The 27,653-nt window shown below is 36.2% G+C and overlaps 2 protein-coding genes across 2 annotated transcripts in view; one reads left to right on the forward strand and one right to left on the reverse strand.

The window, feature by feature from the left end:
* Positions 1-27,653, reverse strand: part of crc (bZIP transcription factor crc) — a 72,508-nt gene that overhangs the window by 40,209 nt on the left and 4,646 nt on the right. The window contains exon 2 of the mRNA XM_089100078.1: positions 2,291-2,527. Within this exon, the coding sequence (XP_088956204.1) occupies positions 2,291-2,444 (154 nt within the window). The 5' untranslated portion in view covers positions 2,445-2,527. The remainder of the gene's footprint in view (positions 1-2,290; positions 2,528-27,653) is intronic.
* Positions 5,219-5,908, forward strand: LOC148944284 (uncharacterized). Its single transcript, XM_089099893.1, has one exon. The coding sequence runs from the start codon at positions 5,219-5,221 to the stop codon at positions 5,906-5,908; it is 690 nt and encodes a 229-aa protein (XP_088956019.1).

A 27,653-nucleotide genomic window follows, 5' to 3' on the forward strand; every position in this document is an offset into this window, starting at 1 on the left:
ACATTTAAAATATTAAGGGGAAATTCAAACTAAATCAAAAGACACTATGCATGCACAATATGTGGATGCTAATACTAATACTACTAGCGCTGCTACATTTACTACTACTGTTGCTACTTTGACTACTACCTCTATTGCAACTATTCCTAAGGCTAAGAACATTAAGATGAAAATCACAAAAATTGTATTAAGTTGAAACTTCCAGGACTTGATGAGAATGATGTTGAAATCACCAAAAGGTAATATATACACTATTAATACTACCACTACAGTTACTGTAGCTAATGACGCTAAGGGTATTAGGGTGAAACTTTTCTGGAACGTTCAAGTGGAATTTCAATTAGACGAGAAAACTACACGTACGCAGGTTTTCAAAGTGGCATACATGTAATATGACAGGCAGCACTACTCTATAATAGCTAGTAATATCATTGAAACTTTTAAAAGAGCTAATTCAATTCAAGATTAAAAGTTCTAGTGCCCTTTTTAAGAGTAGAAAGAGAATGGAGGCCAAGCTTGCCCTCCTACCAAGCCCATTCATTTTCCAAACACATCCAATCAAAATTTTGAGACAGCCAGAACAGTCCAGCAGCTATGTCTCTAGGGATATTGGGTACATCAACGCCCCACAATTATGAAATTGGCCCAATATGCTTTTAAACTAAATGTTGCTATAAAACTAAGTCAAAAGGCACTGTGTGTATGGTGCCAATAAGAAACTTCGGCAATATATCGAGAACGACTGGGAGTATTAATTTGAATCTTTTGGGGCTACTACTATTACTACTTGTACTCTTACAACTTAAATAAATCAAAAGAGTGTAATCCAGGTGCGTGTATCCAGGTTCTCAAAGAGTATACATAGACTTTTCTGGGAATGATATTAAGTTTTATTTTTCAGGTCAACTTGAGGAGGTATAAACTTAGATTTAACAATACTATTTGTGTCAGGATTAAAAATTGTTGAAAAAGACTCTCCAGCATACAAATAGCAAGCAAGAAATTAATTCAAAATTTTTTCCACAAACAAGTTTTTCAAAGAACAGTAAAGAGATCCATTAAGCCAAAAATGAGTAGAAATAAACTCGAATAATCTTCCAATTGTAGAACTACCATAAATCATCATCAATAAATAAACAAAACTCAGAATGAACAGAAATTTCAACAAATAACCAAGTCAAATTTCAACAAATAACCAAGTCAAACTCAAAACAAGCAAAAACTAACATGAGTAGGGCTGACAACCCCCATGCCTTCCCGAGACCAGGACATAATTTGTACTTTACTGAAAACAAAATAAATTTAAAGCGTTTTCAGTTTTTTAACTTTAATAAATAAAAAATTATCAAAACTTTAAGAAATAAAAATAAGTAAATGTACATTAAACTGACAATCTCCAGTCATTTTTTTCTGCCCATCCTGTTGTGCATATGAGTGATTTTTTAACATTTGATTTTTTTATTATATCAGCTTAAAATGAATGTTAAATCATTTATTTAATGGTATGATTAAGGTCAGAATATTTCTCACCTTGGTTGTCAATATTAACCATTGTAGGAAAAGTCATGGCATCAGTGTTTTTGAATGTAAAAGGAATTTTCTTGACTGATACCTTTAAATGACAAAATAGTAACTGGGAGAGAACAAGGGGAATTGTAACTGGAAATAGCAATTCCAGCTTCTTTTTTTTTTAACTAGACACAGAAATTTTTGAAAGCATGAACAGCTAGCAGAAATGAAATGGCAATAGGCAATGTCCATACAAATGTTTTGGTGGTGTGGAAATTAAGGGAGTTGCACAATGAAAAGCTAGAAAATCCATTCTATTCCTTGCATTTATCTCCCTTGGACTTCCATGTCCTCCCAACCTCAAAAGTTTCTTCACTGGTCAAGATTTTGAGTTGAATCAAGAAACGATTGTGGCTGTAGATGAATATTTAAGAGCAATTTCCAAAATGTCACCAGACAGATATTAGGTAATGGTATTGGAACACTACTAAATACAGTGCATTAATGCTACAGGAAACTGTATTGAAAAAAAAATGAATTGTCTTTTTATCATTTGGCTGAACATAGAGGAGGTTTCACTCAAAACCTGCTCATAGATCCTCCTTGGAAAATCTAAAAAAAAAATGTATCAGTGGGACTAAGAGGACTAGATCAAGGACAGCTGCGAAGGGAAAGGGGAGAGTTGAGCCCCCCCCCCCTTCAAGGACTGAAATAAACAAAAAGTACAATAATTAGACAAAATTTTGTATATTAAAAAAGTAATGCTCAGAAAAATGAATACCTGTTATTTTATAGATATCATCAAGCAAGCCATTGTCACCACTGAATGAAAGGGTAACCTCTTGGAAGTTGCTATCATACTTTTCAGCAATTGACAGCCCTGACTGCAGAGCAGCCAGACTTGGAGGATCCAGCATAATATACTGAATTGACATTGTGATTCAAAGCAAAATAGGTGTCCAAAATAATTGATTTGGTTGGTAAATCCACAAGGGTGGCGGGTTGCCATTGTAGGTACCTAAAAGTCATAGTTAATATACAACATTTACTGGCATACCGGCACACTTAGGGAGAATATGGTATCACTCCTCCATTCTGGTCTGAATTACTTTTTCTTACCAGCCATATAAAAAAAAAATTGTCAAGAATGGTTGGGGCACAAGCTGCATAAGAGATGGGGGAATATTTTTATTTCTTCAGCACTAATTACTAATTAAACCATCTTTACTGCACATTCCTATCCATGAATTTATGAAAATCTTAGAAAAAATTTAGCCCTAGAAAAAAGTGAAGTAAATACTTCTGGGTTATCAAAATAATATAAAAATAGTCTCTTTCATTAAAATAATGCACTAGATTTTTTAGAGAGATAAATTTATTTTCCATACAACAATACAAGAATAACACTACAATCTACAAAGAGGTGTAAAAAAGATAAAAAAAAGCCGTCTTTACGCATTTTCAACGTTGAAATTCAAGCTGCATTTTTCAGAGACAGCCTGTGCAGAAGGGAGCAACAACAAACATTCAAGAGCCATATAGTACTAGCAGGATCTTGTGTCCTTAAACTGCTGGGACCAGGTGATTTGTGTGTTGCACTTCCCACAGGTCTTGTCTACCTTAGAATCCTTAAAGCTTGAATATAATGCCACCAAAAAGACCTCGTCAGAGCCCCAAAAAAGGAACCAATATGTGTGCAACATGTGATGAGAATTTAGATATAAATTCAAGTGTTATGAACTGTGGCGGATGTAGCCTCTGGTTATGCATTGATTGTCTAGAAATGTCAGAGGCTGAATACTCTCTACTAACTAAAATGACACAGTGAGTAGGCTGCGAGTGGAAATGCCCAGTTTGCAAAGGTAACCCACAAGTGACAGGTGGGGCACCTTTGGACGATATTCAAAAATTTATGGACAGCTCTTGAACCATTCTGGTCAACTCTTAGTGCAGTAAATGAACTGGACACCAAAGTTAAAGATGCAGTAAAAGCAGCATTTTCTGAACTTCAAGAACAGCTAACCACTGACATCGAAAACCGTTTTGGTAATGCTGAGAGCTGTTTGACAACCCTTGAACAGTCTTCCTCGTTTGGCAAGGATGCTGTTCAGAATTTGGTTGAGTTGGAGATTCAGACGTTGAAAAATGATCTTGAGATGCAGTTTGAAACCAAAGTTAAACAGATGATTGCAGATGATAGAGACCATCAGCGTTGCAAGATAAATATTGTTGTTTTTGGTGTCCCCCCTCAGACAAATGATGAACTCTACATCAAAAAATATCTTGTGAGTGATAATGGGCTCCCAAACACAAGCATCTCTAATGTCCATTGTCTGAGGAGTCAGCAAAGCCAAGTTGTAACCACCGTTACCGAAAAAAGGCCTGTTCCCATATTATTCTCAGTCCCATATTTCAAGACTAAGAAGCAAATTCAACAAAAGTCTTACAAAAGAAAAGGGCCAGGAACGATTCAGTTTCAAAATGATGTCTCCAAGACTGACTGTCAGAAAAGAGCAAAGTTATATGAGGAGTTGCAGGTCAGGTGTGCACAGGGCAAAGCTGATTTGGTTATATGTAGGAACTCTAGTTCCAAAAAACGGTCAGATTTATGCAGCCCTTCCAGTTGCAATGTAACATTAAATGTTTTACCCTACAATGTAACCAGTATAAATAGACAGTTAGAAGGTAACGTGTTTCAAAGAAACATTAGGGACCAGCAGCTTCCTCCAGGCATGAAATGGAAGAATAATCTTTCCATGTTGTATACAAATGCTGATGTACTTTCAAACAAACTAGACGAACTTTATTCTTTGGTAAATTTGCAGAAACCTGATATAGTTATCATGACTGAGGTGCTTCCAAAGCACTGCCTCAACCCCAAAGCACATTTCTTTCAACTGAGTGGCTATAATATCATGTATAACAAGAATTTGAAAAGGGAAATTTGTATTTATATTTTGTTGTCATCTAAATTGAAATATGCAGAAGTTGATGTTTTGTTTACTATGGAATTAAGTGAAATAATTAGTGTAGAAATTAAGTTACCAGGGGTATCCCAAAATTTGAGGATTGTAGGCATATATTGAAGCCCATCCAGAAATGAATTTAGTATGTTAAATGATGATCACCTGCTGAGTTATCTGTTGTATCTTTTGTCTGTTTCCTCAAAAATTCTTGTTCTTGGTGTCTTTAATGTGCCTGATATTGACTGATTATCCCAAGCTACATCAGGGACGGACCAGAGTTTTTCTTTTAAACTTGTGCAAACCTTACAGGACAGCTTTCTGCACCAGCATGTTGTTGATCCCACAAGACTGAGAAGCGACTCCACTCCCCATGTACTAGATTTGGTGATCACGAAATCTCCAGATGACATACTAGATCTTAAGATGCTGCCACCTCTAGGTAAAAGCGACCATATAGTTATGTCTCTATCAATGAATGTAAGTGCAGTGATGAACTCTGGTTCTAAACTTTATTATGATTATAGCAAGGGTTGTTACAATGAAATTCAAGAATTTATCCGTTCTGTTTCTATTGTTGAGGAGCTTCAGTCTAGAAATGTGGATGTTGCTTTTGAGTTCATCTGAGAGGTTACAAAAGATGCATGTGGTAAATTTGTTCCATGTTATTACATAAAAGAAGGTCCAAGAAAAAGAAGAGGACTGCCAAAATTTGTACTGGATACTATTAGTGATAAAAATAGACAATGGAAACAGTATATGTTGGAAAAAATGAAGACACGTGGTGTGCGTATAAAAGGGCTCGGAATCGCGCCACTCATTCTCTCTGCCTTAACCGGGAATCACTCGAATCGTCAATCATTACTAATATTCGAGGGTGTCCAAAGAAGTTTTCGAAGTATGTTAATAGAAATAAGACTGACTCCTCAACTGGTTCCTGCATTTTGGATGACCCAGCTACAAGTGAATCAATAAGTGATGATCAGAAAAAGGCTGATGTGTTTAATCAAGTGTTTTCGTCAGTTTTTGTAAATCCAAATGATGTTCATGCATGCAGTCCACCCCATTTCTTCAGAATGGTTGTTAAAGCTCCAGATATAGATGGTATTTCTAACCCTTTTCTTCAGAAGACAGCCATGTGTTTAGCTGAACCTCTTGTGTTTTTGTTTAACCACTGTCTATTGAGTGGTAGATGCCCTGCAGCATGGAAAAAAGCAGTTGTAAAGCCACTCCACAAAGGAGGATCTAAATCCCAATTTGAAAATTATTGTCCAATTTCAAACACCTCAATTTTTTTTAGAGTTCTTGAAAAGATTATTGTATATTGGATACAGGATTACTTCAACCAAAATAAATTATGGCATCTGTCACAGCATGGTTTTAGAAAAAACAGGTCATGTAATACACAGTTGCTAGAAGTTGTAAAAGATTTCTAAAACATGGCTGATTTCAATTTGAAGTTTGATTGCTTGTACATTGACTTCAGTAAAGCATTTTACAAAGTTTCAATTACTTGAAAAATGTTGAAAAATTTGTTGCTTGAAAAATGTGAAAAGTATAAGCTAGGCAGTAGAACTTTAACATGGATTACAAATTATTTATCAGGCCATTCCCAGCAAGTTATAGTTGGTAGTGCACTTTCAAGTGAGAGTCCGATTTTTAGTGGTGTGCCACAGGGTAGTTGTTTGGGTCCAGTGTTATTTTGTTTGTTTGTCAATGATTTGCCTGATGTATTTCGTCACTCCACTGTCAAACTGTTTGCAGATGATATAAAACTGTATAAAAGTGTTACCTCCCTGGTAGATGTCACCCTTATTCAAGAGGATCTGAATGCCCTAAATGATTGGTGTAAATTGAACTCCATGTTTGTAAACCATCAAAAATGTCTTGTACTCCATTACTTTTCGAAAAGTTTGACTTATCATTATTTTCTTGATGATACACCAGTTTCATCTGCAGATTCAGTAAGGGATTTAGGTATCCACTTTGATAACCAATTGAAGTTTCACAAGCATGTGTCAATAATTTCATGAAATGCTAATTACAGTCTGTTTTGGATTAAGATAAGTTTCAGGAAATTTAACCTTCACACTTTTATGACACTATACAAGACAATAGTATGCCTGCTGGTAGAATATTATTGTTCCTCTGTGTGGTGTCCTACATGGAAATGTGACTTGCAGTAAATTGAAAGGGCTCAACATTGGGGGTCAAAGTTTGTGCCATATTTGAGCCATTTACCATATCAGCATTGACTGGAGTGTTTGGGACTTCCTTCTCTGGAGTTTCGATGGGATAGGATTGACCTGATCAATACATTCTGTATTATGAAGGGCTCAATAATGTGAACTGGACTGTTTTGTTCAAACTTAGTCATTACTCAGCCACTTGACAAAACTCGTATAAACTATATTGGCCACAAGTGCACAAGAAAACAAATCAATGTAGCTTTGTTAACCATGCAACAAAACTTTGGAATAGTTTACCTGATACCGTAGTTTCTATGCAAACAGTGCAATCATTTAAGAGTGCTCTTGAACTGAGTTCTATGAAAAACAGTTTCTGTAATATAGTTGTTGCATAGTTGTTTTTTACTGATGAATATTTTTTTTTGTTTTATTTTTCGTTTGTGTTTTGCAGTGTTGCTGTTTGAGCTGTTATTTTTTTTTGTTTGTTATGTGACAAGCCTATGGCTTCCTCCTTTATTGAATAAAATTTAAAAAAAACATACAGATCAAACATTTGTAAAACAAAATGACTTCCACAACTGAGTAAAAAACAACAACAACTGAAGGACTTAAATCACTGATCAAGCACCAGGGACTTTGCCAGTTTCTTTCTTACATAAATCAACTGCTTGTTTTCCTCTAATATATAAATTTTGATATGACCAAAGCTAATTTTTTTTCTGTGTGTTAAGAAAAAGCTGTTCTTATTTACTTCTCAAGTTGAAATATATATATATATATATATATATATATATATATATATATATATATATATATATATATATATATATATATATATATATATATATATATATATATATATATATATATATATATATATATATATATATATATATATATATATATATATATATATACATATACATATTAAAACCTAGAACTTGTACAAGTTAAATCATTGCTTTTGGGATTTTTTTTTATACTTAATGAAGCTTACACAAAAATCCAAAAAAGAAATGGGGATAAGATTTCTGTAATACTCAGTATTCTAGTCTCTACTATCCAATAAAATAGTTTTACATCCTGTGCTTTCAATAAATTATACTACTGTATAATTTAACAGTATTTGACAAATAATTTAGCACCTACTTTACATACTGAAACTCAATTGAACAATTCTGTAGACTTTTTATAAATAAATTTTAGCATTCAATGTCAAGGTTTATTTCTTTGTGCCAAAAAAAAAAAAATTGAATTTTCCATCTAACTTCTTATGAAATCTTTTGTAGTGAAAATTTTTAAGAAGGAAGAAACTATTTTAATAGATATCATAGGCAATTACACAGATTTTCAATTAATTCACTAGTTTGTGAGAATGTTCAGGCATGCACTAACCTGAAAAGCTTTTGGCAAAATTGTTAAGTATGTACTAAATCTATAAAGCTACAATAGAATTGTTATTGTTTTCAGTTTGGTTCCACAGTCTATTTGAAGTGCTAAATGGTATTTACCAAGTATTGTTCACTTGACCAATGGTTTAACCTACTGTAAGAGTTGGAATTTAAAGCTATGCCATTTTAATGAACAACATTGGCCATAGTGCTACACGATATGATTTTTTTTTCTTTGACCTACTATGTGAGTTTTATTGGCAACAGCAGTATCCAGAACATAATGACTTATGTAATCCCCTTAAAAACATGAAATAACTCATAAACCAACAAGTAAATGATCTTCTGAGAAGCAGAAACCCATATTCAACTTCAAGTTGTTTCTACCAGTTGGCTGGATCATTACAAATACTACCATAAAATCAATTGTAGCTTTTGTACTAAACAGTGTTGAAGATAGTTATGGAAAAATATGTCTAAACTTGAAATAGCTTGTATATTTACTAGCTATTTAAATTAATAAAAGATGTAAAGCCAAAAGATCTAGACCTGTTTATTGTTCTAGATTTATTTCTTTGTTTTGTCCCAAGGCTTCTAAAAGAATTGTATGTTGAAATGTTAGGACTACTACCTCTACTTTTTCAGAAGTCTCTGTATGAAAAGTGTATCCCACAACAGTGGTACACAACATATACTACCCCCATGTACAAAGGTGGTAAGAAAGAGGTTGTGAGTAACTACAGGCCAATAATCATCACCTCTGCAGTTGGGAAGCTTCTAAAAGGAATTGATAATACTGCAATCTTGAAACACTTAAAAACCAATAAACTATCCTCATCATGTCAACATGGCTTTAAGCCTGGTCAATTGGTTGAAACCTGATTGATACTTACAATTATGTCACCAATCTTCTGGATCAGGGGTTCCCTGTTGACATTATATTAATGGATTTGGCAAAGTATGCCATAAAAGACTTCAAATCAAGCTCCAAGCTATTGGGGTGAATGAGGATGTGGTAGAATGGGTAAAGCAATACCTAACAGATAGGAAAGAGATGGTTAAAATATTTGGAAGGGATGAAAGGACATTCTTCTCTGAGGATGCTGCTGTTGGAAGTGGTGTCCCCCAGAGCACAGTGCCAAAAAATCTTTAATAATAAAGTAAGCCTCTATGCTGATGTTCAAAACTTATTGGTTGTGCAGACACAGCAGAAAATATTGTGTCAAAACAACAGGACCTTGATGTATTCACTCACTGGACTAATATTTGGAAGCTTGAATTCAATGCAGCAAAATGCAAGACTCTCCACCTGGGGAAGGAAAACTCACACACTCAGTACCATAAAAATTGTAGTGATGGGTCTTGCAAAGCTATTTTCAGCAGCCATGCAGAGAGATCTTGGTGTCCTGGTAGATGATAAGTTGTATTTCCATATTCATACACAAGCAACTATTGCAAATGCTAATCAAACACTTGGCTTAATCAAAAGAACATTCACTAGCAGATCTCCAAATGTTATTACTAAACTGTATAAGGGTCTAGTTTGACCAAGGCTAGAATTTAGAATGTGTGTTGCATGTCTAATAAACAAGACTGACCAAGCAGCAATGGAATCAGTCCAGAGGGCAACAAAATGTATAAAAGGCCTCTGTGATGTCCCATATCCATCCCATCTCCACAAGCCCAGAATACCATCTCTAACATATAGATGCAAATAAGGCAATGTAATAACAACATACAAGCTTCTAAATGCTGAGGATACCATTCCTGACCTTTTCCAACTGGAAAATTCAAAGAGAACTTGTAGTCATCACCATAAGCTTTTCCTGAAACAAGCAAATATCAAACTAGGGAACAAATTCTTTTCAAATAGGGCTGTCAGCTTGTGGAATTCCCTCAGTGAAAAAACAGTAACATCTACCAGCATGGAGGCATTCAATTCACAAGTTAATAGGGAGTGGCTCAGTAAACCATGGACCACTGCTTGGGACCCCATGGAGGATTAACCATTAACTATCATCACTGAAGCTGGCAGACACAGGATTCATCTTATTGCTAGCAAATGTGATTTAAGGTAATTATATTAATTAAACTTAATATTATTTTCATCTCTATCCCTGGGGTTGACTCCTCTATCATCTCTTTATATTTTTCCTTTTTTTCAACAAAATTGAAGGTATATTTCTATCTTCGTTTTCCACCAGCTCTCTTTAACCTTTTTGTTATACCCTAGGAAAAATATTTCTTGTATGCACTTCTTCATCTTTCTCTGCTATGGTTTATCCTAGAAGGTTGTTTTCTACCTTGTTTGAATCCTTATTTATCAGAGAGCATAAGCAGTGCCATCTTTTACCTATTCTTACAACCAGCTTCAGGCAGTTTCACTTTTAAAGAACAGATGGTCTGTGGTAAATACTGAGCCACTCAGAAGCAGTGCATACTGGATCAGTGGCTCACTATGTACGATAGGATTTTTCGCTCAGGTTTCTTCTAAAAACTGATTTGCTAATCAAAGGACTTTTGTCCTAGGAACTGATCTACAAACCAGAAAGAAGTCTCAAAATGCCAAGAGTCCCAAAGGGGCCAGATAGAACAGTACAGACAGGATGTAGCGGTACAGCAGGCTGAATCCAAAGAGAATACTAGACTAGCTTTGAATTAGGTCTATGAAGGTATCAGTGTCCGAACGGCAGGAGGTATGTTTGGCATTCCCAGAGCAACGCTTCAGCAGCAGTACAACGAATACAAGAATTTCAGTGATGACCAGAAAGTCTCAGCCAGTCTTGCCAGAAAGCATGGATTTCTCACCATGTTTTCTCCCAATGAAGAAGCTGCTTTGGTCACTTACTTAATCACTGCTTTGAACATGTGTTACGGGCTCACTGAAAAAGAGGCCAGGAAACTGGCATATCAGTTTGCATTACCAAATAAGAAAAAAATGCCTCAGGCATGGGTTGACCACGCAAAAGCGGGTAAAGAATGGATGTATGGTTTCAAATCTCGGAATCCTACTTTATCACTGAGGAAACCAGAAGCAACCAGCCTCAGTCAAGTAATCAGCTTGAATCCTCACAATGTGATGCAGTTTTTTAACAACCTGCATACTTTGCTTAAAAAAAAACTGCATTGATGCAGCTAATATTTACAACATGGATGAAATAGGTGTGACAAAAGTTCACAAGCCCCCAGAGGTCCTTGCCGAGAAAGGAAGAAAAATAAAAGGTAAAGTTACTTCAGCAGAAAGAGGAACTCTAGTGACAGTGATTAGAACAGTTGCTGCAACTGGAAATTTCTTACCTCTGTACTTGATCTTTCCCAGAAAGAAATTTCAGCCACATACGCTGAATGGAAGCCCTGCTGGATCAGCAGGAGGAGCAAACCCATCTGGATGGATATCCCAAGAACTGTTTTGCAACTACTTGCAACATTTTGCCAAACATTTGCATGCTTCAACTGAGCAGAAAAAGCTGCTCATACTAGACAATCACAAATCCTATATCTTGGTAAATGCACTGGAATTCACCAAGAAGAATGGCGTAGTTCTACTGACTAATCCCCCACACTGCAGCCACAGGCTACAACCCCTTGATGTCAGTGTCTATTTCTCATTCAAGGCCCAGTATAACAGGGCAATGGATAATTGGATGTTGAGCAATCCGGGAAAAACCATCTCAATCTACGGTATTGCTGGACTAGTTGGTTCAGCCTTTCCACTCGCATCTACCCCTTCCAACATCCAGAGTGGGTTTACTAGATCAGGCATTTGGCCTTACAACCCAGGCGTATTTACAGAACAAGATTTCCTGTGCTCATATGTCACAGACAGACCCAAAAGTGAGGAGAACAGATCAAGCAGTACCACAAATCATGACACAGAAGCTGTAGACTCTCGCCCAGAGGCTAACAGCACAGGTGCAAGTACCATCCCTCAACTAGGAAGAGCAAGTATGTCTGACAATGTAAGACAGGCGCACATACCCTCATCTTCCATCGCCTTCAGTCCAGAACAGGTGAGGCCTTTTGCTAAAGCTGCTCCTAGGAAGCAGTCTCTCAGAGGTAGGAAGCGAGGCTCATCCAAAATCTTGACTGATACGCCTGTAAAGCAACAAATTGAAGCAGAGGAAGTAGCAAGAGCCAGCAGAAAGGGGAAAGCTGCAAAGCCAAAGCCAAGAGGAATGCAAAAGAAAGCAGCAAAGCAGGTTTTACAGTTTGACGAGGACAGTGACAGTGATGGAAGCCTTTCACTCCATGATGACAGTGATGATTGTCACTTCAGATTGGACAGGAGGAAGAAGACAAGCTATGTCCAGAGGACGGACAGTTCGACACAATTATAATTGGCAATTTTGTGAAAATTTTTTATGAAGGTGAATATTTCCCTGGAGTGGTTCAGGTAAAGAACAAAGACTCTGCCCAAGTTAGTTTGCTAAGCGTGGCGGGAGTGAACAGGTGGAAGTGGCCCAAAAAAGAAGATGCCATTGTGTATCCCTGTGAAGATATTCTGAAGAAGATTTCAAACCCATTCCCAGCAAAAGGGACAGCTTCAAGGGCATCTTCTTTCTTTACTTTTGAGGATTGGTAAACACCTGTAGTTTCCATTACTTGCCAAACGTTTTTTTTTTTTACAGTAGCCTATACCATTTTAGTTTTTTACTTTTCTAGCACTTCAACATTATAAACAAATGACTGTCACCTGTTTCATTTTTTAGAAGTTTTGTTTACCTTTGTACCGTTTTAACACAATAAACAAATCATCTTTTATTTGAAAGTCTTCAAATGGCCCAGTTTGTACCATAAGGTGGCTCACCATGCGCCAACCCCGGTCCATACCGGGCCAGGTGGTACATAGTGATCCACTGAGATTTTTCCCTAGATGGAGCCAGTACTAAAATATGCAAAAATTATCAAAAAAACTACTTGTTATGTGCTATGTTATGATGCAAGAGAAGTAACAAAATACCCAACAGGCAGCACCAAAATCCAGCTCAGTATGGACCACTCTTCCCTACATAGGGTAAAATACCTCTTTTCGGAAAGAACCACTTTTCTTCGGCATTCTGGAAAAACAGAGACGGGTTTTCGGACCGCCCCTATTTTACTACTGCATGACACAATGCAAGTGTAGTAACAACACCCCCGCCTTCTTGGTGAAAGGTGTCATGAAGGAAAATTTCTACAAAAATAACTTAAAGCTAATTGGAAATAAAAACAAAAATATGGGTTAGTGGCAATGCAAATAAATATTGAAGGTAAGTTACAACCTGTTATTACAGAAACAAGGTTAAGCGTGTATCCGTTTTTGTTGTGATTTATAATTTTGACAGTGTTTCAAAGAAACCAACAATTGTACACAAAAAGAAATTTTCTTCTAATGGGCTAAATACAGAATTATGGTATTTTTGCACCAAAAAGCCAGTATAATAACATGGAATAACATGCACAAGAATAAAACAGACGAATTTTACTACTCTGCTCCCAACCCAAATGATTAAGTTTTATCAGAAAGTTAAGTTTTAATCTATTGAATTATTTTTTTTTAAGTTTTTTAACTGAAAGTAAGGAGTGACATTATAACTTAAAACGAACAGAAATTATTCCATATATGAAAGGGGCTGTCCCCCCCCCTCAACACCTCTCTCTCTACACTAAATTTCAACTCCGTGTAGCAACTCTACTTTTTAAAACAATAAAAACCTAAGCGTAAGGAGCGAGGCGTTGAGGAGAGGACAGCCCCTTTCGTATCTAGAATAATTTCTGTTAATTTTAAGTTTTAATGTCGCTCCTTACTTTCAGTAAAAAAATCGTTTTTTTTAAATTTAGTTTCTGAACGTTTTTCAACTGATGCAGGGTCGAATTTGGCTCACCGTACATGAAAAATTAAAACAAGATTTGCATATTAATTTTTGGCAGATTTATTCCATATATGAAGGACTCTTCCTTAACGCTCTGCTCTTCACGCTAAAGCTGTTAGCACTTTTAAAAAAAGCTTCCTATTGTAATTAAACGGCCCACGTGTTTCAATTTTAGTAAACAGTCGAACTTTAGCATAAAAGGCAAGGTATTGAGGAGGGGCAACCCTTCATATATAGAATAATTTCTGTTCGTTTTTCAAATAATACCGGTGGATCTGGTTGACCCTCTATGAAATAGACCCCTCCCCCTCACGGAAAACTCATCTGTGGAACGTTTATCCAATGTAAAGTGCACCCTCTCCCTGTCAAATTCCCTCCAGCCAGTTTCATTTTCGCTGCGACCCCCCCCCCCTCTCTGTAAAATTGCTTGCAGACGATTCAGCCTAAAATATTCTCCTTTGTATCCTTTCATTTCAATAAGACTTTAATCTCTAATCGGTTTCTTGATCCCTCCAGAAAAGCCCCCTTCTGTGAAAATTATTTCCCAGAAAGCAAAGAAAAAAATCCTGGGTATGGCCTTGTCCCCAGTGTAACATTTCCCCTAGAATATTCACAATCCAGAATTTTCCCTCCCCAAGGAACATTCTACTCATAGAAAACTATCCTAAGAACCGCCCCCCCCCCCCCCAGAAAAAAAGTGCATACTTCCCAATAACAAATACTACATGTAAACAATGGACTAATTTCATAACTTACAGGCCTCTCCCTTCATAACTTACATAACTTACAAGGGGGGGGGTCATTTTACAGCTAAAGACATCAAGGCTGTTTTTTTTGGGTAGGGGGGGGGGGTTTACACGAAAAACCCTCTAAAAACGCATTCAAATTTTGTTTTAATCCATTTTTGTTATGTTTTTACAAGTCAAACAAACATTGTGGGGGAGAAGGGTTCAAACTCCCGTACCCCCCCCCCCCGCTGGGTACGGCCTTAAGAGACATAGTTGTTTGATCTTTCAACTAGACCGAACAAAAAGGCTATCTCAAAATTTGGATCAGATAATTTGGGGGGCCATGAGCTTGGGCGGGGGACCAGTTATCCTTTAGTCTTTTTGGTCACTTAAAAAGGGCACAAGAAGTTTTAATATCCATTTGGAAGAGCCCTTCTAGGTCCATTTGGTCAATACGATCACTCCTGGGAAAGAACAGCAGATAAACAAGCCTCCGTGATTCAAACACCAGCCACCATTTTAAAGTGGGGTAAAAATACTCCGTTTTTGGTTAGCTTTCATTTTTGTTTTGCTGTGAACTAATTTCTAATTTCTGACTCATATTGTCAGTAAACAAGGTCACCTTAGTCATAAATTGGACCTGGAAATGGATCTATGTAAATAAGGCTGTAGTGCTCTGATGAGCTAAGCATTCATATTAGTACCAGAGAATTAAGACAAAAGTAGTTTGATTTGAAAAAATGGGTCTTTCTTGAATTTTCCTATTCTATTGTAATTAAACCTATCATATTAAAAAAAAATAATTGAAACTTCAAGTATGTAGCATGCCTAGGATATGTCATGATTGGCTATAGTTTGTTTTGTTTTTGGGTAAAACAAAACACGCGGAAAAAAAACTCTGGATAATTGACCTGGAAAATCTCTACATGAAAAATTTGGCAAAAAGAATGTAAGACAATTAAAAGAATTTCGTATAGTAATTCTTTCAAAACCCACAGTCAGGGCCATATCCGGAGGGGGGGGGGGGGGGGTCCCCCGGTTGCACCCCCCCCCCCCCCCCCGAAATGTTTGTCTGAGTCGTAAAAACGTAATAAAATGCTTATAAACAAATTTTTTATGCGTTTTTTGTGTAAAACCCACCCCAAATTTTTTTTTTTGAGTAAAAACCCCTCCGAAAAAAATCCTGGGTAAGGCCTTGCCACCAGTGTCCCAGAACACTCCCCCCCCCAAAAAAAAAATGTACATACTTCTCAATAACAAATACTACATGTAGACAATAGACGAATTTCACAACTTATAGGCCTCTCCCAACGGACTGTGAGGGGTCATTTTACAGCTAACGACATAGTTGTTTTATCTTTCAACTATACTGAACAAAAATGACTATCTCAACATTTTGTTCAGATAACTTTGGGGGGGGGGGGAAATGAGCGTGGGAGGGGGTCCAGTTGCTCTCCAATTTTTTGGTCACTTGAAAATGGCACTAGAACTTTTAATATCCGTTGGAATGAGCCCTCTCCCAATATTTTAGGACCACTTGGTTGATAAGATAACTCCTGGGAAAAAACAACAAATAAACACGCCTCCGTGATCTTTCTTTTGGCAAAAAATACAAAATTCTACATTTTTGCATAGAGCAGCTTGAAACCTCTTGTAGGATTCTTTTATATGCTTAATCTGATGAAGTGATTTTCATTATGATTCTATGACTTTTAGGGACGTCCACTTTTTTTTGTAAATAAGCAAAATTTCTCAGGTTCATAACCTTTAATGGGTAAAATTAAATTTAATAAAACTTATATATTTGAAATCAGCATAAAAATCCCATTTTGTTTTATATATCTATTGGTATCAAAATTCCGTTTTTAAAGTTTCGGTTAGTATTCAGCTGGTTAGCTCCTTACTTGCAGTTCGTCATCACAAACTGTTTGATAAGACTGGTTGTATAGGCCATATCTAAATTGCATACATTTGTCCCCAATAAATTGTTAGGTTGGATCTCCGAGTTTTTTTTGAACGTTATTGGTCATTTTAGTATTAACATAAAAAATATATTAATGATAGCAAGAACGTATCCAGGAAGCAGGATTAGAGGATTGAACCTCCCCCCCCCCCCAAAAAAAAATGTTTCTCCGGCACAGAAAGACGTATTAAAGATGCATAAATTCAGTTTTGAATTTTTGATATGTTCTTACGGTGTTCTTATTGCATCCCCCCTCCCCCCAACAGAATCCTGGATACATCCTTGAATGGTAGTAAAACTAAAATAAACACACTCGAGTTGTTTTATAATAATAATAATAATCTGTATTTAAAAGCCAATTAAAGCCATATACAAAAAGACAAATACTAAAGAAAAATTACACTTCATTTGACATCCTTCCCATCAATACAAAATTTCCTACTGCCACAATATAACGGGGAGTCCTAGACCTCATTAACTCACAAAGCAGCCTATCTTCCCCCTCCTGGATAATTAATCCCCTTAAATGAGATAGTTGCTTACACCGGAGGAGGAAATGGCCCAAACCATAATCATTTTCCCCACATCTTAAGCAATTACACCCGGCCTCCGAACCTTCCCTCTTTTTCCTTGCAACCTTAGTATAAATTGGAAGACAATTTGCTCGAATCTGAATCCAAATCCTCAGATATTTAATGGGCAATCCCAGCTTGAAATAAAACTCCTGACCAAAATTCTCTTTTACTTTTCTATACAAAGCAAGACTCTGGAGATTTGTCCACAGCTACTTGCCATAGTTGCACTTCTTGGTCTTCAAGTCTTGAACTAAATTCCTTGAAGAACTTTTCATGATCCTCTGGCCCTTTTCCCTTCTCCCACGAACTTGAAAATCCATTCTCATCTAATATACTTTTGATTTGTTCTGCCCATGATGTTTTGTTACACTGAAGGAGAAGATGTTCATATGCTCCTCGGGCAAGTCTAGTCTGGGGAAGTTCTAGAAGTCTTAACCAAAATTTGATGATTTGGGTATATCTTTTTAATTTCAGGTTAAATTTACCAAGATCACCTTTTAATACTAACGTATGTGTTGTATTGTGTAGGCCAAAAACTCGTTTATAATATTGAAGTTGAATGGTTTCTAGTTGCTTTGCCGGCTGATACCCCCATATTTCTGATCCGTAATGTAGGATAGGCATAATTTTAGTATTAAATATATGTTTGTGGACACATGTTTATACACTTTAAGCCAATTAGCCAAGGCGCTTGCACTGAAAATTAAAATAACGAGTTGATTATAAGCTTTTCAGTTGTAATTGACATTGATGACAGTTTATGGTGTTAAGCTGACAAGTTTAATGAACCGGAAGATAGAACTAATCAGATAAGAACCAAGTTTTGGTTCTTATCTGATTACTGTAGCACTAAAGAGTGCATCCATAGATTAAAATTAATTATGTAGTTTAATGAATTTTCTTAGGGAGGGAAGTTAGAAACACAGCTAGATATATATATATATATATATATATATATATATATATATATATATATATATATACATATATATATATATATATATATATATATATATATATATATATATATATATATATATATATATATATATATATATATATATATATATATATATATATATATATATAATATAAAGGGGGGGGAGAGAGAAGTTCAGGTTTGGAATGGAAAATTTACCCGTTGTGGATGAGTTTATTTGGTGCTTATGCATCATAACTAAACCAGCGCTATAGACTGTACAAGGAAACCAGACATAACCCGTCAAATGGGTATTTCCCATCTAAATTGATTGCAAAGCGTGATTTCTCATTGCGTTTACAATATTTAAACGGTACTTGTACACAGTGACATACGCAGGGGAGGGGGGCCTCCGAGCCCGGGCCCCCTCGAAATCTCACGATTTTTTTTCACTTTCCCATATTTTTCTGATTTTTTTCATAGAATAATGGGTTTGAAGGAATTGGGCCCCCTCCCGAAACAAATTCCTGCGCACATGCCTGCTTGTACATTATAACTAAACCAGCGCTATAGACTGTACAAGGAAACCAGACAAGAAAGCAAACAAACGGGAATTTGCTAGATAAATTGATGGCAAAGCGTGGTTTCTTATTGAGTTTACAATATTTAAACGTTTGTTTTTTGGGGTTGAGGGGGAGGGGGAGGTACCTAGGTTATGTTACATATTTAATATATGCTATGCTTGTTAGTGAGGAAAGCATTGGTAGAGTCTTTTGTAGACAGAAGAATTTGTTCGTGGATGGGGCAGATTAAGGCAATTTTGGATTCGTGCGGAATGTCGGGTAAACGGAATAGAGGACTTGGTAGGAGTTAGCGAGTAGGAGAGGTATATGAACAGGTATGTTCTATTTTAGTTGATCAGGAAATTCAGAATTCTGGGTGTCAGATGAGAACATCTGACTGTCTTGGTTGGTATTCTAGGGTAAAAGAGGCACGGAGAGAGGAGGTATGTTTTAAAGCTGTGCTATCTAGGGAGGGTATTACGTGGGCAATTTCTTGTAGAGGTAATTTCATCCTGGTTGGGGAATGAATAAGATATTTGAGAAGGGTTAGAATGAAGACGGGTCCTTAGAGTAGCCCATTGTGTAGAGAATGGGAGGAAAATTGGTTGCACATGTAGTAAGCACCCCCTCCCTCCAAAAAAAGTTTTTAACTTTGTACATAGAAGCTTGTAAAATATAGGTGCATCCTGATCGGGTATTGAAAAGGAAAACACATTATTCCTTCAATTTACACCGTAAGTATTGAGCATTGCCCCTCCCCCAACTGAAAAAATTTAGTCAGGATTGTTTTAAAAAGGGTCTAAAATCTCTGGGACATATAGTCCTGGAATAGTCGCAGTAAGATTTGTTAGGACGAAAAATTATAATTTAAGCTTTTCAATGCAATAATATTATAATTATAATATAATTATAATATTATAATTATGATATTATAATTATAATATTATAATTATAATATTATAATTATATTATTACTTAATATAAGCTAACTTGTAGCTAATCAATTGCATTTCTATTTTGGATAATCAAAGGACTAGAAGATTATCAAATTTTATCTTTCGGCAAATTTTGGTTAACTTGGATAAGATAGGCTGTGTTTGTTTAAAAATTCCTACGGCATTTAATGTACATTATGATTGTAAAAAGGATATTGAGATTATTACTATTCAATAGGACACTGACGGCTAAATAAGAAAAAAAAATATAAGGAAACCCACAAAAAATCTTTAAATGCCCGAATCAGGGATTTTTAAGCTTTTGTCCCCTACACTGCTGTAGATTAGGCCGATTATTCCGATTTGAAGGACCCCTGAACAATTGTCGGACGTAAAAAAAGTATAAGCACGCAACAAACACTTTCTAAAGCATTAATTAGGTTTCAAATCAAAAATCTGAGTTCTCCTTCATTTTTAAATTTCTATTTAAAACGCCAGGAACAAACACAGATTTTTTCATTTTCACCCTGTAAGCTCATGCAAGAAATGTTAACCCGGGTACGGCGGTGATCGATCAATATATGTAGACCCCGAAGCCGCGCCGAAAAGTCGGCGGCGCGCCGCCGAAAAAAAAACGGTGGTGCGCCGCCGAGCTTGCATCAGCGCGCTGACACCGCCGCTGATTCTATCGGCGGCGGCGTCCCTAATGCACGGCCGTGTTTTTTTTTGCTCTCTTTTTTGGTTATCGATCTCGATCTCCGGGCTTCAACCGTCATCCCGGCTAATCTGTTTCTTAAAGATAAATACTGCTCGCCATGTATATCGGTTCGTAGGAAGGAGAAGAAGAAATTTTTCTTGAAACAAAAATTCTACCTTCCACTTTAAAATTCTGTTCATTTTTCTTTCTGATTTTTCGGTTGAAAAGAGGTAGGTAAAAGAGCATTAGGCAATTCAGGATGTTATCATAGGCAGCGCAATCGCGCTGCCTAAGTAAAGAACAATGTTAGCACAATGTATTTTTTTTTTTTCTTTTTTTTTTTTCATACCAGGGCAATTCGTGTCGAAGGAGCTGTCGTAAAAACTTCGAAAAGGGCTCATTCGATTGGAATAGCTAGTGCCCTTTTTAATAGTCAAAAGTGATTAGAAGGCAGATAACACCCCTTCTACGCCCACCATTTCCCCAAACACATCATATCAAAATTCTAAGATAGCCATTTTGTTCAGAGTAACTGATTTCCAGAGAGAAAAAATGTTTTTTGAGGAGGTTACTCCCCCACAGAGCGCAGTAGAGCGCAGGAGCCCTATGGTAAAGGTGCAAGTGTGTTCTACCTTATAAAAACAACTTATTTCAGCAGATACAAAGAAGAAGCCCATTTGCGGCATTCTGTGGGACCCCAATGTCCAATACTAGTATCCGATACCGCGAGTGGCAGTTTACGCTCGTCAAGTTCTGGCTGTACCGGCCACAAGTGTCCCAGCTAAACGGCTTTTTAGCACGACAGGACTGATAGTGACTGCAAAAAGATCAATGGCTCCAAGCAGAGTAAACAAACTCACTATTGTTACATCAATTGTAACTGAAGTTATGTAACCGCTGAATTATAATTGTTGGTGTTGTTAAGCCATGGTATCTGACTTGTATACAATGTTTTTTCGATGTTGTTATTTGTTGTTGTTTTTTTTTCACTCCCTTTTCGTATGAATTTGATGAACAGGAGATGTTTGAACTTCAAACTTTGAAAATTATACACACATTAGCTCAAATCATTAACAAGAAGGAAATGACTAAACACGGGATTTTATAGGAACAATGCGATGTTAAACATAAACACAACATAGGTTTCCCTGGGTCTAGTGGCTAAAAATGAGAATTCTACTTGGTCTGATCGACGGTGAACATAAACACTTTCCGAACGGCCCAACAAATTCCTGTTTTGTCATATTGTTCTTGTATGTTTCTAGCTAACCATTTAAAAATCCTTACTAAAATCGAGGTTGAACGTGCTTGGTGAAGAGGAATTTTTATTATTATTTTTAATCAGAAAAATCGGCACGCCGTGGCGCGCCACCGGTCTAAAGTCGGCGGCGCGCCGCCAAAAAAAATTCGCGCCGCCAAAAAAATCGGTGGCGCGCCGCCAAAAAAATTGGTGGCGCGCCGCCACCGATACTAAATCACACATTCGCCGCCGTAATGTCGGCGTGGCGCGGCTTCGGGGACTCTATATATGAACCAGTGACCGCGAAACGAACTATTGTAATAAGAATTCTCAAAATTGCCTGTGAATATTATCAACTAGTTAATAAAGATAGTACCAGTCAAGAAATACACTACTCGAGTGATTGAAATCTCTGTTTTTTTCAAGAGTAGTTTTTTATCTCAATTTTTTAACACTGGAGGAGCGGAGAGTTGAAGTTTTGTCTTTTTGAAGATTAACTTTTTCTTTAACATTTGAGGAGCAAGACAAGACTCTAGGCAGAGCAAGGAGAGAGACAAGTCCTTGAAGTTCAGGAGACAGACAACTTGTTTGAGGTAAGATAATTAATTATATCTAGATATAACTTAAGTTATTTTGTCTTTTATTTGCTTCAATCAGATTGCGGAACAACTATGTCAGTCTTATTGGCATAAAGAGGGAGCCAAATAATAGGGAGTATCTGGGGCTTGAAACTAATTTATAGCTCTTTACTCAAATACATATTATTGAAGTTTTTAGTGACATTTTCACAAATTAATGGCCCTGCTTAAATACGGGGCCTGTGGTGGTACAAAGACCTGTGCGGACGCACAGGTCACATCTGTCTATTGTGCACACACCAAGTTCATAGCTACATAAGTTTATAAGTTACGGGCTATGTTTATACGCTAAGTAAATACGTAACCGGAAACACGAAATCTTATTATATGATTTGTTAATCATTTTAAATCTTTTGGCTTCCTCAGAATTTTCAATCGGTATCACCTTTTCCCTATTTGGGACAAAAGTGTAGTTCGGTGCCACAAAAAGACAGAAAACGCCACTTTACTGAGGCGCAATCTTTTTGCCTAAGCTAGGCATACTTAGAAGGACGCTAGAACTTTTGTTTTCTATTCAGATGAACCTTTTCTTAATTTTCTAAGATCAGTGGTTTATTGCGATAGGCTATGGGATAAAAATAAAAACGAATACATACTCTTATAAATTGTCTTCTCAAAAAGGTAAGAAAAATAATGCAAAATTTGGTATTATGGTAGATAAGAACTTGAAATTCCTCAATCAAGGTTCTCTGATGTTCTTAATATTATGGATTTTTTTTTCATTAATCTTATATACTTAGTAATGTTTTATCTTTTCCAGCAAATCAAGCAAATTTTTTGATGATCATTATTTTAGACATATAACTTTAAAGTTAATGAATTTTATATATTATAGTTTATATAAAACAATATCTGTTATGTGTATATTTCAATCAAAACTTCTTTTTATTAAAGCTTTGGTTACTATCAAATGGCGTTAACATGCGTATCTAGCTAAAATGCCATGTCTAGACACGTGTCTGACCAAAAATCAATGTTTAGGCCACTTCCATTCACAACTAACACAGCCTCGGTTGCTAAATTGTTTGTGGTCGACAACATGGTTTATTAAACTAACGGTTCGTAAACAGAAAACAAACCATTTTTTCAAACTGAGATTTTTTTAGTCCGTGATGTGAAAAAAAATCACTCAAATATAATCAGTAGTTTTCTCGTTCCCATTGCAGGCTTTTTAAAAACCCTGCATTATAAACTAAAGGGTAAACAATGTAGTGCAAAATTTATTTGTAGAGCTGGAGAAGGGTTTCCAGAAAACACTTCGCCAAGTAATTAATGAGTCGGAAATTTCTCAAAACCCCGCCCGTACTAAAAAAATCTTAGTACCCCTTCCCTCCCTAAACAAGAATCGTTGGCTCGGTTGAGTAGGTTACGGACACACTTCTTTCTGAAACTTTGAATTTCTTAGCATTATGCTACTGTAAAAGGGTATACAATTTAATGTGAAAACGCCATTACTGCACTTTATCTAATTTGCTTAGAGACACTGTCTTTTTCGTTTCAGTTTGGTCTTTATAGCAGAAATTTATTCTTTTCTTTTCTTTTTTTTCAGTATGAATCCTTCGCAAAAGGAGCAAGCCGAGGCGGAGATACGCCAAAGCCAAACAATTAAGGCGACATCGATAAAATATGGGATCCCTATATTAAAATTAGACTATGAGTATCGCCTGGTACCTCGGGAGGCTCTGGACACAGGGCCTCATCCAGCACTTGGAGCAGAAATTTAAGAAGCTATAACACACTTCAGTCATTCAAGCCAGGTCAGCGGGTTCCCAATAACGACATTAAACTTATTGAGACTGCCCCTTCGGCTTGCAAGTGTGGCTGTTACCGATATATTAGCCCGATTTTAAAATAGCGGTATCCCAAGCGGAATGTGGGCTCAGCGGTTCAAGAAAAGGCAGAGCAAGACAATTTCCGAAAGAGCCGTCAAAATAATTCATGCTGGTGCTACTGCTGTGAGCAAGACAAATCTAAGGAATTGGCATGCAAATACCAAATTGCAATTGGAAGGGGTACTTCCCCAAGAACTGTTTGATAACCTAAGTCGGTGGTTTAACTTAGACGAAACCATGTTATATTTTAGCCCTAATTCTGCCAAAAAAAAACAGAGTGCTTGCTAAATAAGGTAGCCAAGTTGTCTGCCTCCAGGCCAATAACGAAAAAAAGTGGGCTCACACTCCTCAATTGTTTTAATGCAAAAGGGGAGTATCCACGACCTCTCAATCTTAAAGGCAAAACTAGAAACTCGGCTTTAGCAAAGTCTGTACTGCAAGAGTTGACAGAAGATTTCAATGACTCAGGTTGGATACAGCCCTCAGCCTTACTACGGTATATCCGAGATATATTTGTGCCATGGTTACAAGAACAGGGCCTAAACAACGACTAAGTCATCGTAACTTTTGATGGACACAGGTCCCATATAAATCATGAATTGTCCAGATTCTGTTTAGAGAATAAAATTGAACTGCCGTGCTTCTTTCCAAATGCGACCCATATATTACAACCAGCTGACGTTGGTATTTTTGGCCCCTTGAAAAGGTCATGGAAACACCATATTAGTGAATATAAGGCTGGTATTTGTGATGAGAATGGAATTACACTATTGGAAAGAGTCAGTGACCGTCCAAGAGAAATAAAAAAAAAACTAATTTCGCGGCTCATCTACCAAGAATAATTCGAAAAATGAAAGAAAGTACTTGCAAAAATGCGTTTCGTGCAACTGGGCTCTTTCCATTTGTTGCAGACAATATTAATTTTACAAAATGTGTTGAAAGGGATTCCTCTGTTTCTCCAGAAAATCAAAATTCACCCTCGACTTCACCCCCCTTAATTTTGACCCCAGATCCTATTCCTGTTCCATCAACTTTGGGGTCGAATCTTATCCAATAACCTTCCTCAGGATCATTATTAAGTAATATTGAACCCCTCGAATCATCTACTACCATCCCGACTACATCCACAGCATCCTTTTCACCTCCAATACCTTCTCCAGCAAAACACAGTCCTCTCCCATTAGAAAATTCTCCTTCATCGATAAAAAAGTTTTTTAACTTATTTTGCTGATCATATTGACCCCAATGACCTCAATGAGTTTATGTGACAGAGGAATTCTATGGGGTGGGAGGGAAATAGAGAGCATACGCTATTTTTTTATATGTGGCGAGATGCTTATAATTCTCTCCATAACACCAGATCCATGGTCACTTATTTACCAGAAATTAAACCCAACACTACAGAGAATAACTGGAGTCATGCAGTATGTTTGCCAGATGAAGTAAGCACAACAAGGAGGGAAGTAACTTCTATTCCGAGGACCGTGGTGCTGCCACATTGTAGCTCTGCAGCTATGCCTAGCTCCCCTTCTCTTTCTGTCACTGGTCCAATGGAAAGTTTTTATCAGGTACAAGTGTAGAGGCCAGTGACAATGGAAGGCCTTCCCGGAAAATAAGTTGTCCACCTGACTCCTGTTTAATGCAATCTTCTTGTATGAGGTGGTTGCAAGAAAACCACAAAAAAAACAAGCAGCAAACGTTGAAGATGACCAGTGGCTTTGCATTTATTGCAAAGAAATATATGGTCAAGGTGTAAAGCACAGTTTTTGGGTATCGTGCAGCAATCTTGAATGTCGTAAACACATGCATTATTGTTGCATACCCAAGACACTTTTGGATAAATACCCAAAGCCATTTCTTAAATTTGTAAGGGCATCAGACACAGATTTTTACTGTGCCCCTTGTTTCACTATTCATAATCCTCCATATTAAATCCAAATCCCAATCAATAGCTAAAACTTTTTTCTTTCCTTTTATTTTATTCCTCCTTATTTTTGTATTTTAAGATTACTGTTTATTGGTTTTGTCTGGGGGTTTTCTTTTTCACTCTTTTTTTATACTGAATATTGCACACTAGCAGACCCAGGGGAAAGGGGGAACCCTCCTCTGTGCCTTTTCAATGTTTTTTGCTCTTTTTAAAAATAAATTTGTCCATTTGGTCAGTTATTAGTGCTCTTGTTAGATTGTCCTAGCATAGATTTTTTTAATTTTATTTTAAATGAATTTTTTCCCAAGTTTTTTTTTATCAAGAAAAGGAAAAAAGGCTGTCATTAAGGTTTTATTTTCTGGTTTTACCTACAATATAACTTAAATTGGCGAAAAACTTAAAGATTCGTGTTACTAATTTTTTTTTTTTTTTTTTATATTTAGCAGATTATTTAAATGTGACGATTATTAAAAAATTTTAAAAATATGTTTGATTAAAAACTTGGGCAAAGAAAGAATCTGGACATTTCCCAACAATCCTCATATCGTTTGTATATTTATTTTTTTTTTTTTCAGTAAATTTTCCGTCTTATTTTCGTCATGAATTTTTCCATTTTCCTATCAGGAAACTTTGGATTTATTTTACACAAATAGATTTACAATTTACATCAACCTAACAAATACAAGGATTAGTTGTTATTCAATCCCTTTTCCTGTAGCACCAACTGCAACATGTATATTTATTTGAATTAAATGTAATTTTTTTACTATAAATGGTTTATTTTTATATGTGATCCCAAGATTTAAGTTAACAAGCTACTCCCAGAAAATCTAATCATCGCTGAAAGTATCCCAGGAAATGATTTTGTGGATAATTCTGTCTAAAAAATTATCTTTTTATATTATTATCTTTGTGTTAAATGTAATTATTTTTATTAGAAAAAAACTAATTTCAGATTGCTTTTCAAATCATATGATTACTTTTCAAATCTTTTCTTGCATCTTTTCTTGCAATCTTTTCTGACTAAAACATATATGTGTATTTTGATTACATGTAAATTTGTTTTATTAAAAATGGTTTATTTTTATGTGTTATCATGTTTATAATGAGTTTTGACTGTGTAAATATTATTTTTATATGTGGTTATTTTCATTGCTTGACTATATTTTTGTATCGTATTTAAAAATATATATTTTAAATATTTTATGATTGATGTATTCTCCAAGAGCTTTGTTGTGTATAGAGGATTGCCTAGATTACGGGCTTAGATTAAGCTTAGTCCCTCATATAGGCTAGATGTTCTATCTTTGGTGAAGAAATTGAACCTCTAACCAAAACTATGTTTAGGATTTAAACAGCATACAATAAAATAGTGTTTATACGTAAAGCGAACCCATTATTAAGCCAATGCCAAGTTATTATTAGCCTCACATATAACAGAAAAACTAGGCTGATCATAGTTGCAGCAATAGCTGCAATCAAGGTCCAAGGCAACCTACAATAACTGCAACATAAATTATCACATATTTTAGGGGGGTTACCCCCTCCTCATTACCTTGCTCTTGACACTAACATACTTCAGAACTTACAAAATATACTTCTTATTCGAATTGAATGACTGGAGTTTCAGGAGCTGTTCTTGAGGAATTGAGACAAAAAGCTTAACTTTAGCGTAAAGAGCAAAGTATTGAGAAGGAATCCACCCCACTCATATAACAATTTCTGTTTGTTT

Source organism: Artemia sp. Qi Xiang Cuo, chromosome 14, assembly GCF_049724085.1.
Source record: "Artemia sp. Qi Xiang Cuo chromosome 14, ASM4972408v1, whole genome shotgun sequence".
In the NCBI taxonomy this organism is placed as follows: domain Eukaryota; kingdom Metazoa; phylum Arthropoda; class Branchiopoda; order Anostraca; family Artemiidae; genus Artemia; species Artemia sp. Qi Xiang Cuo.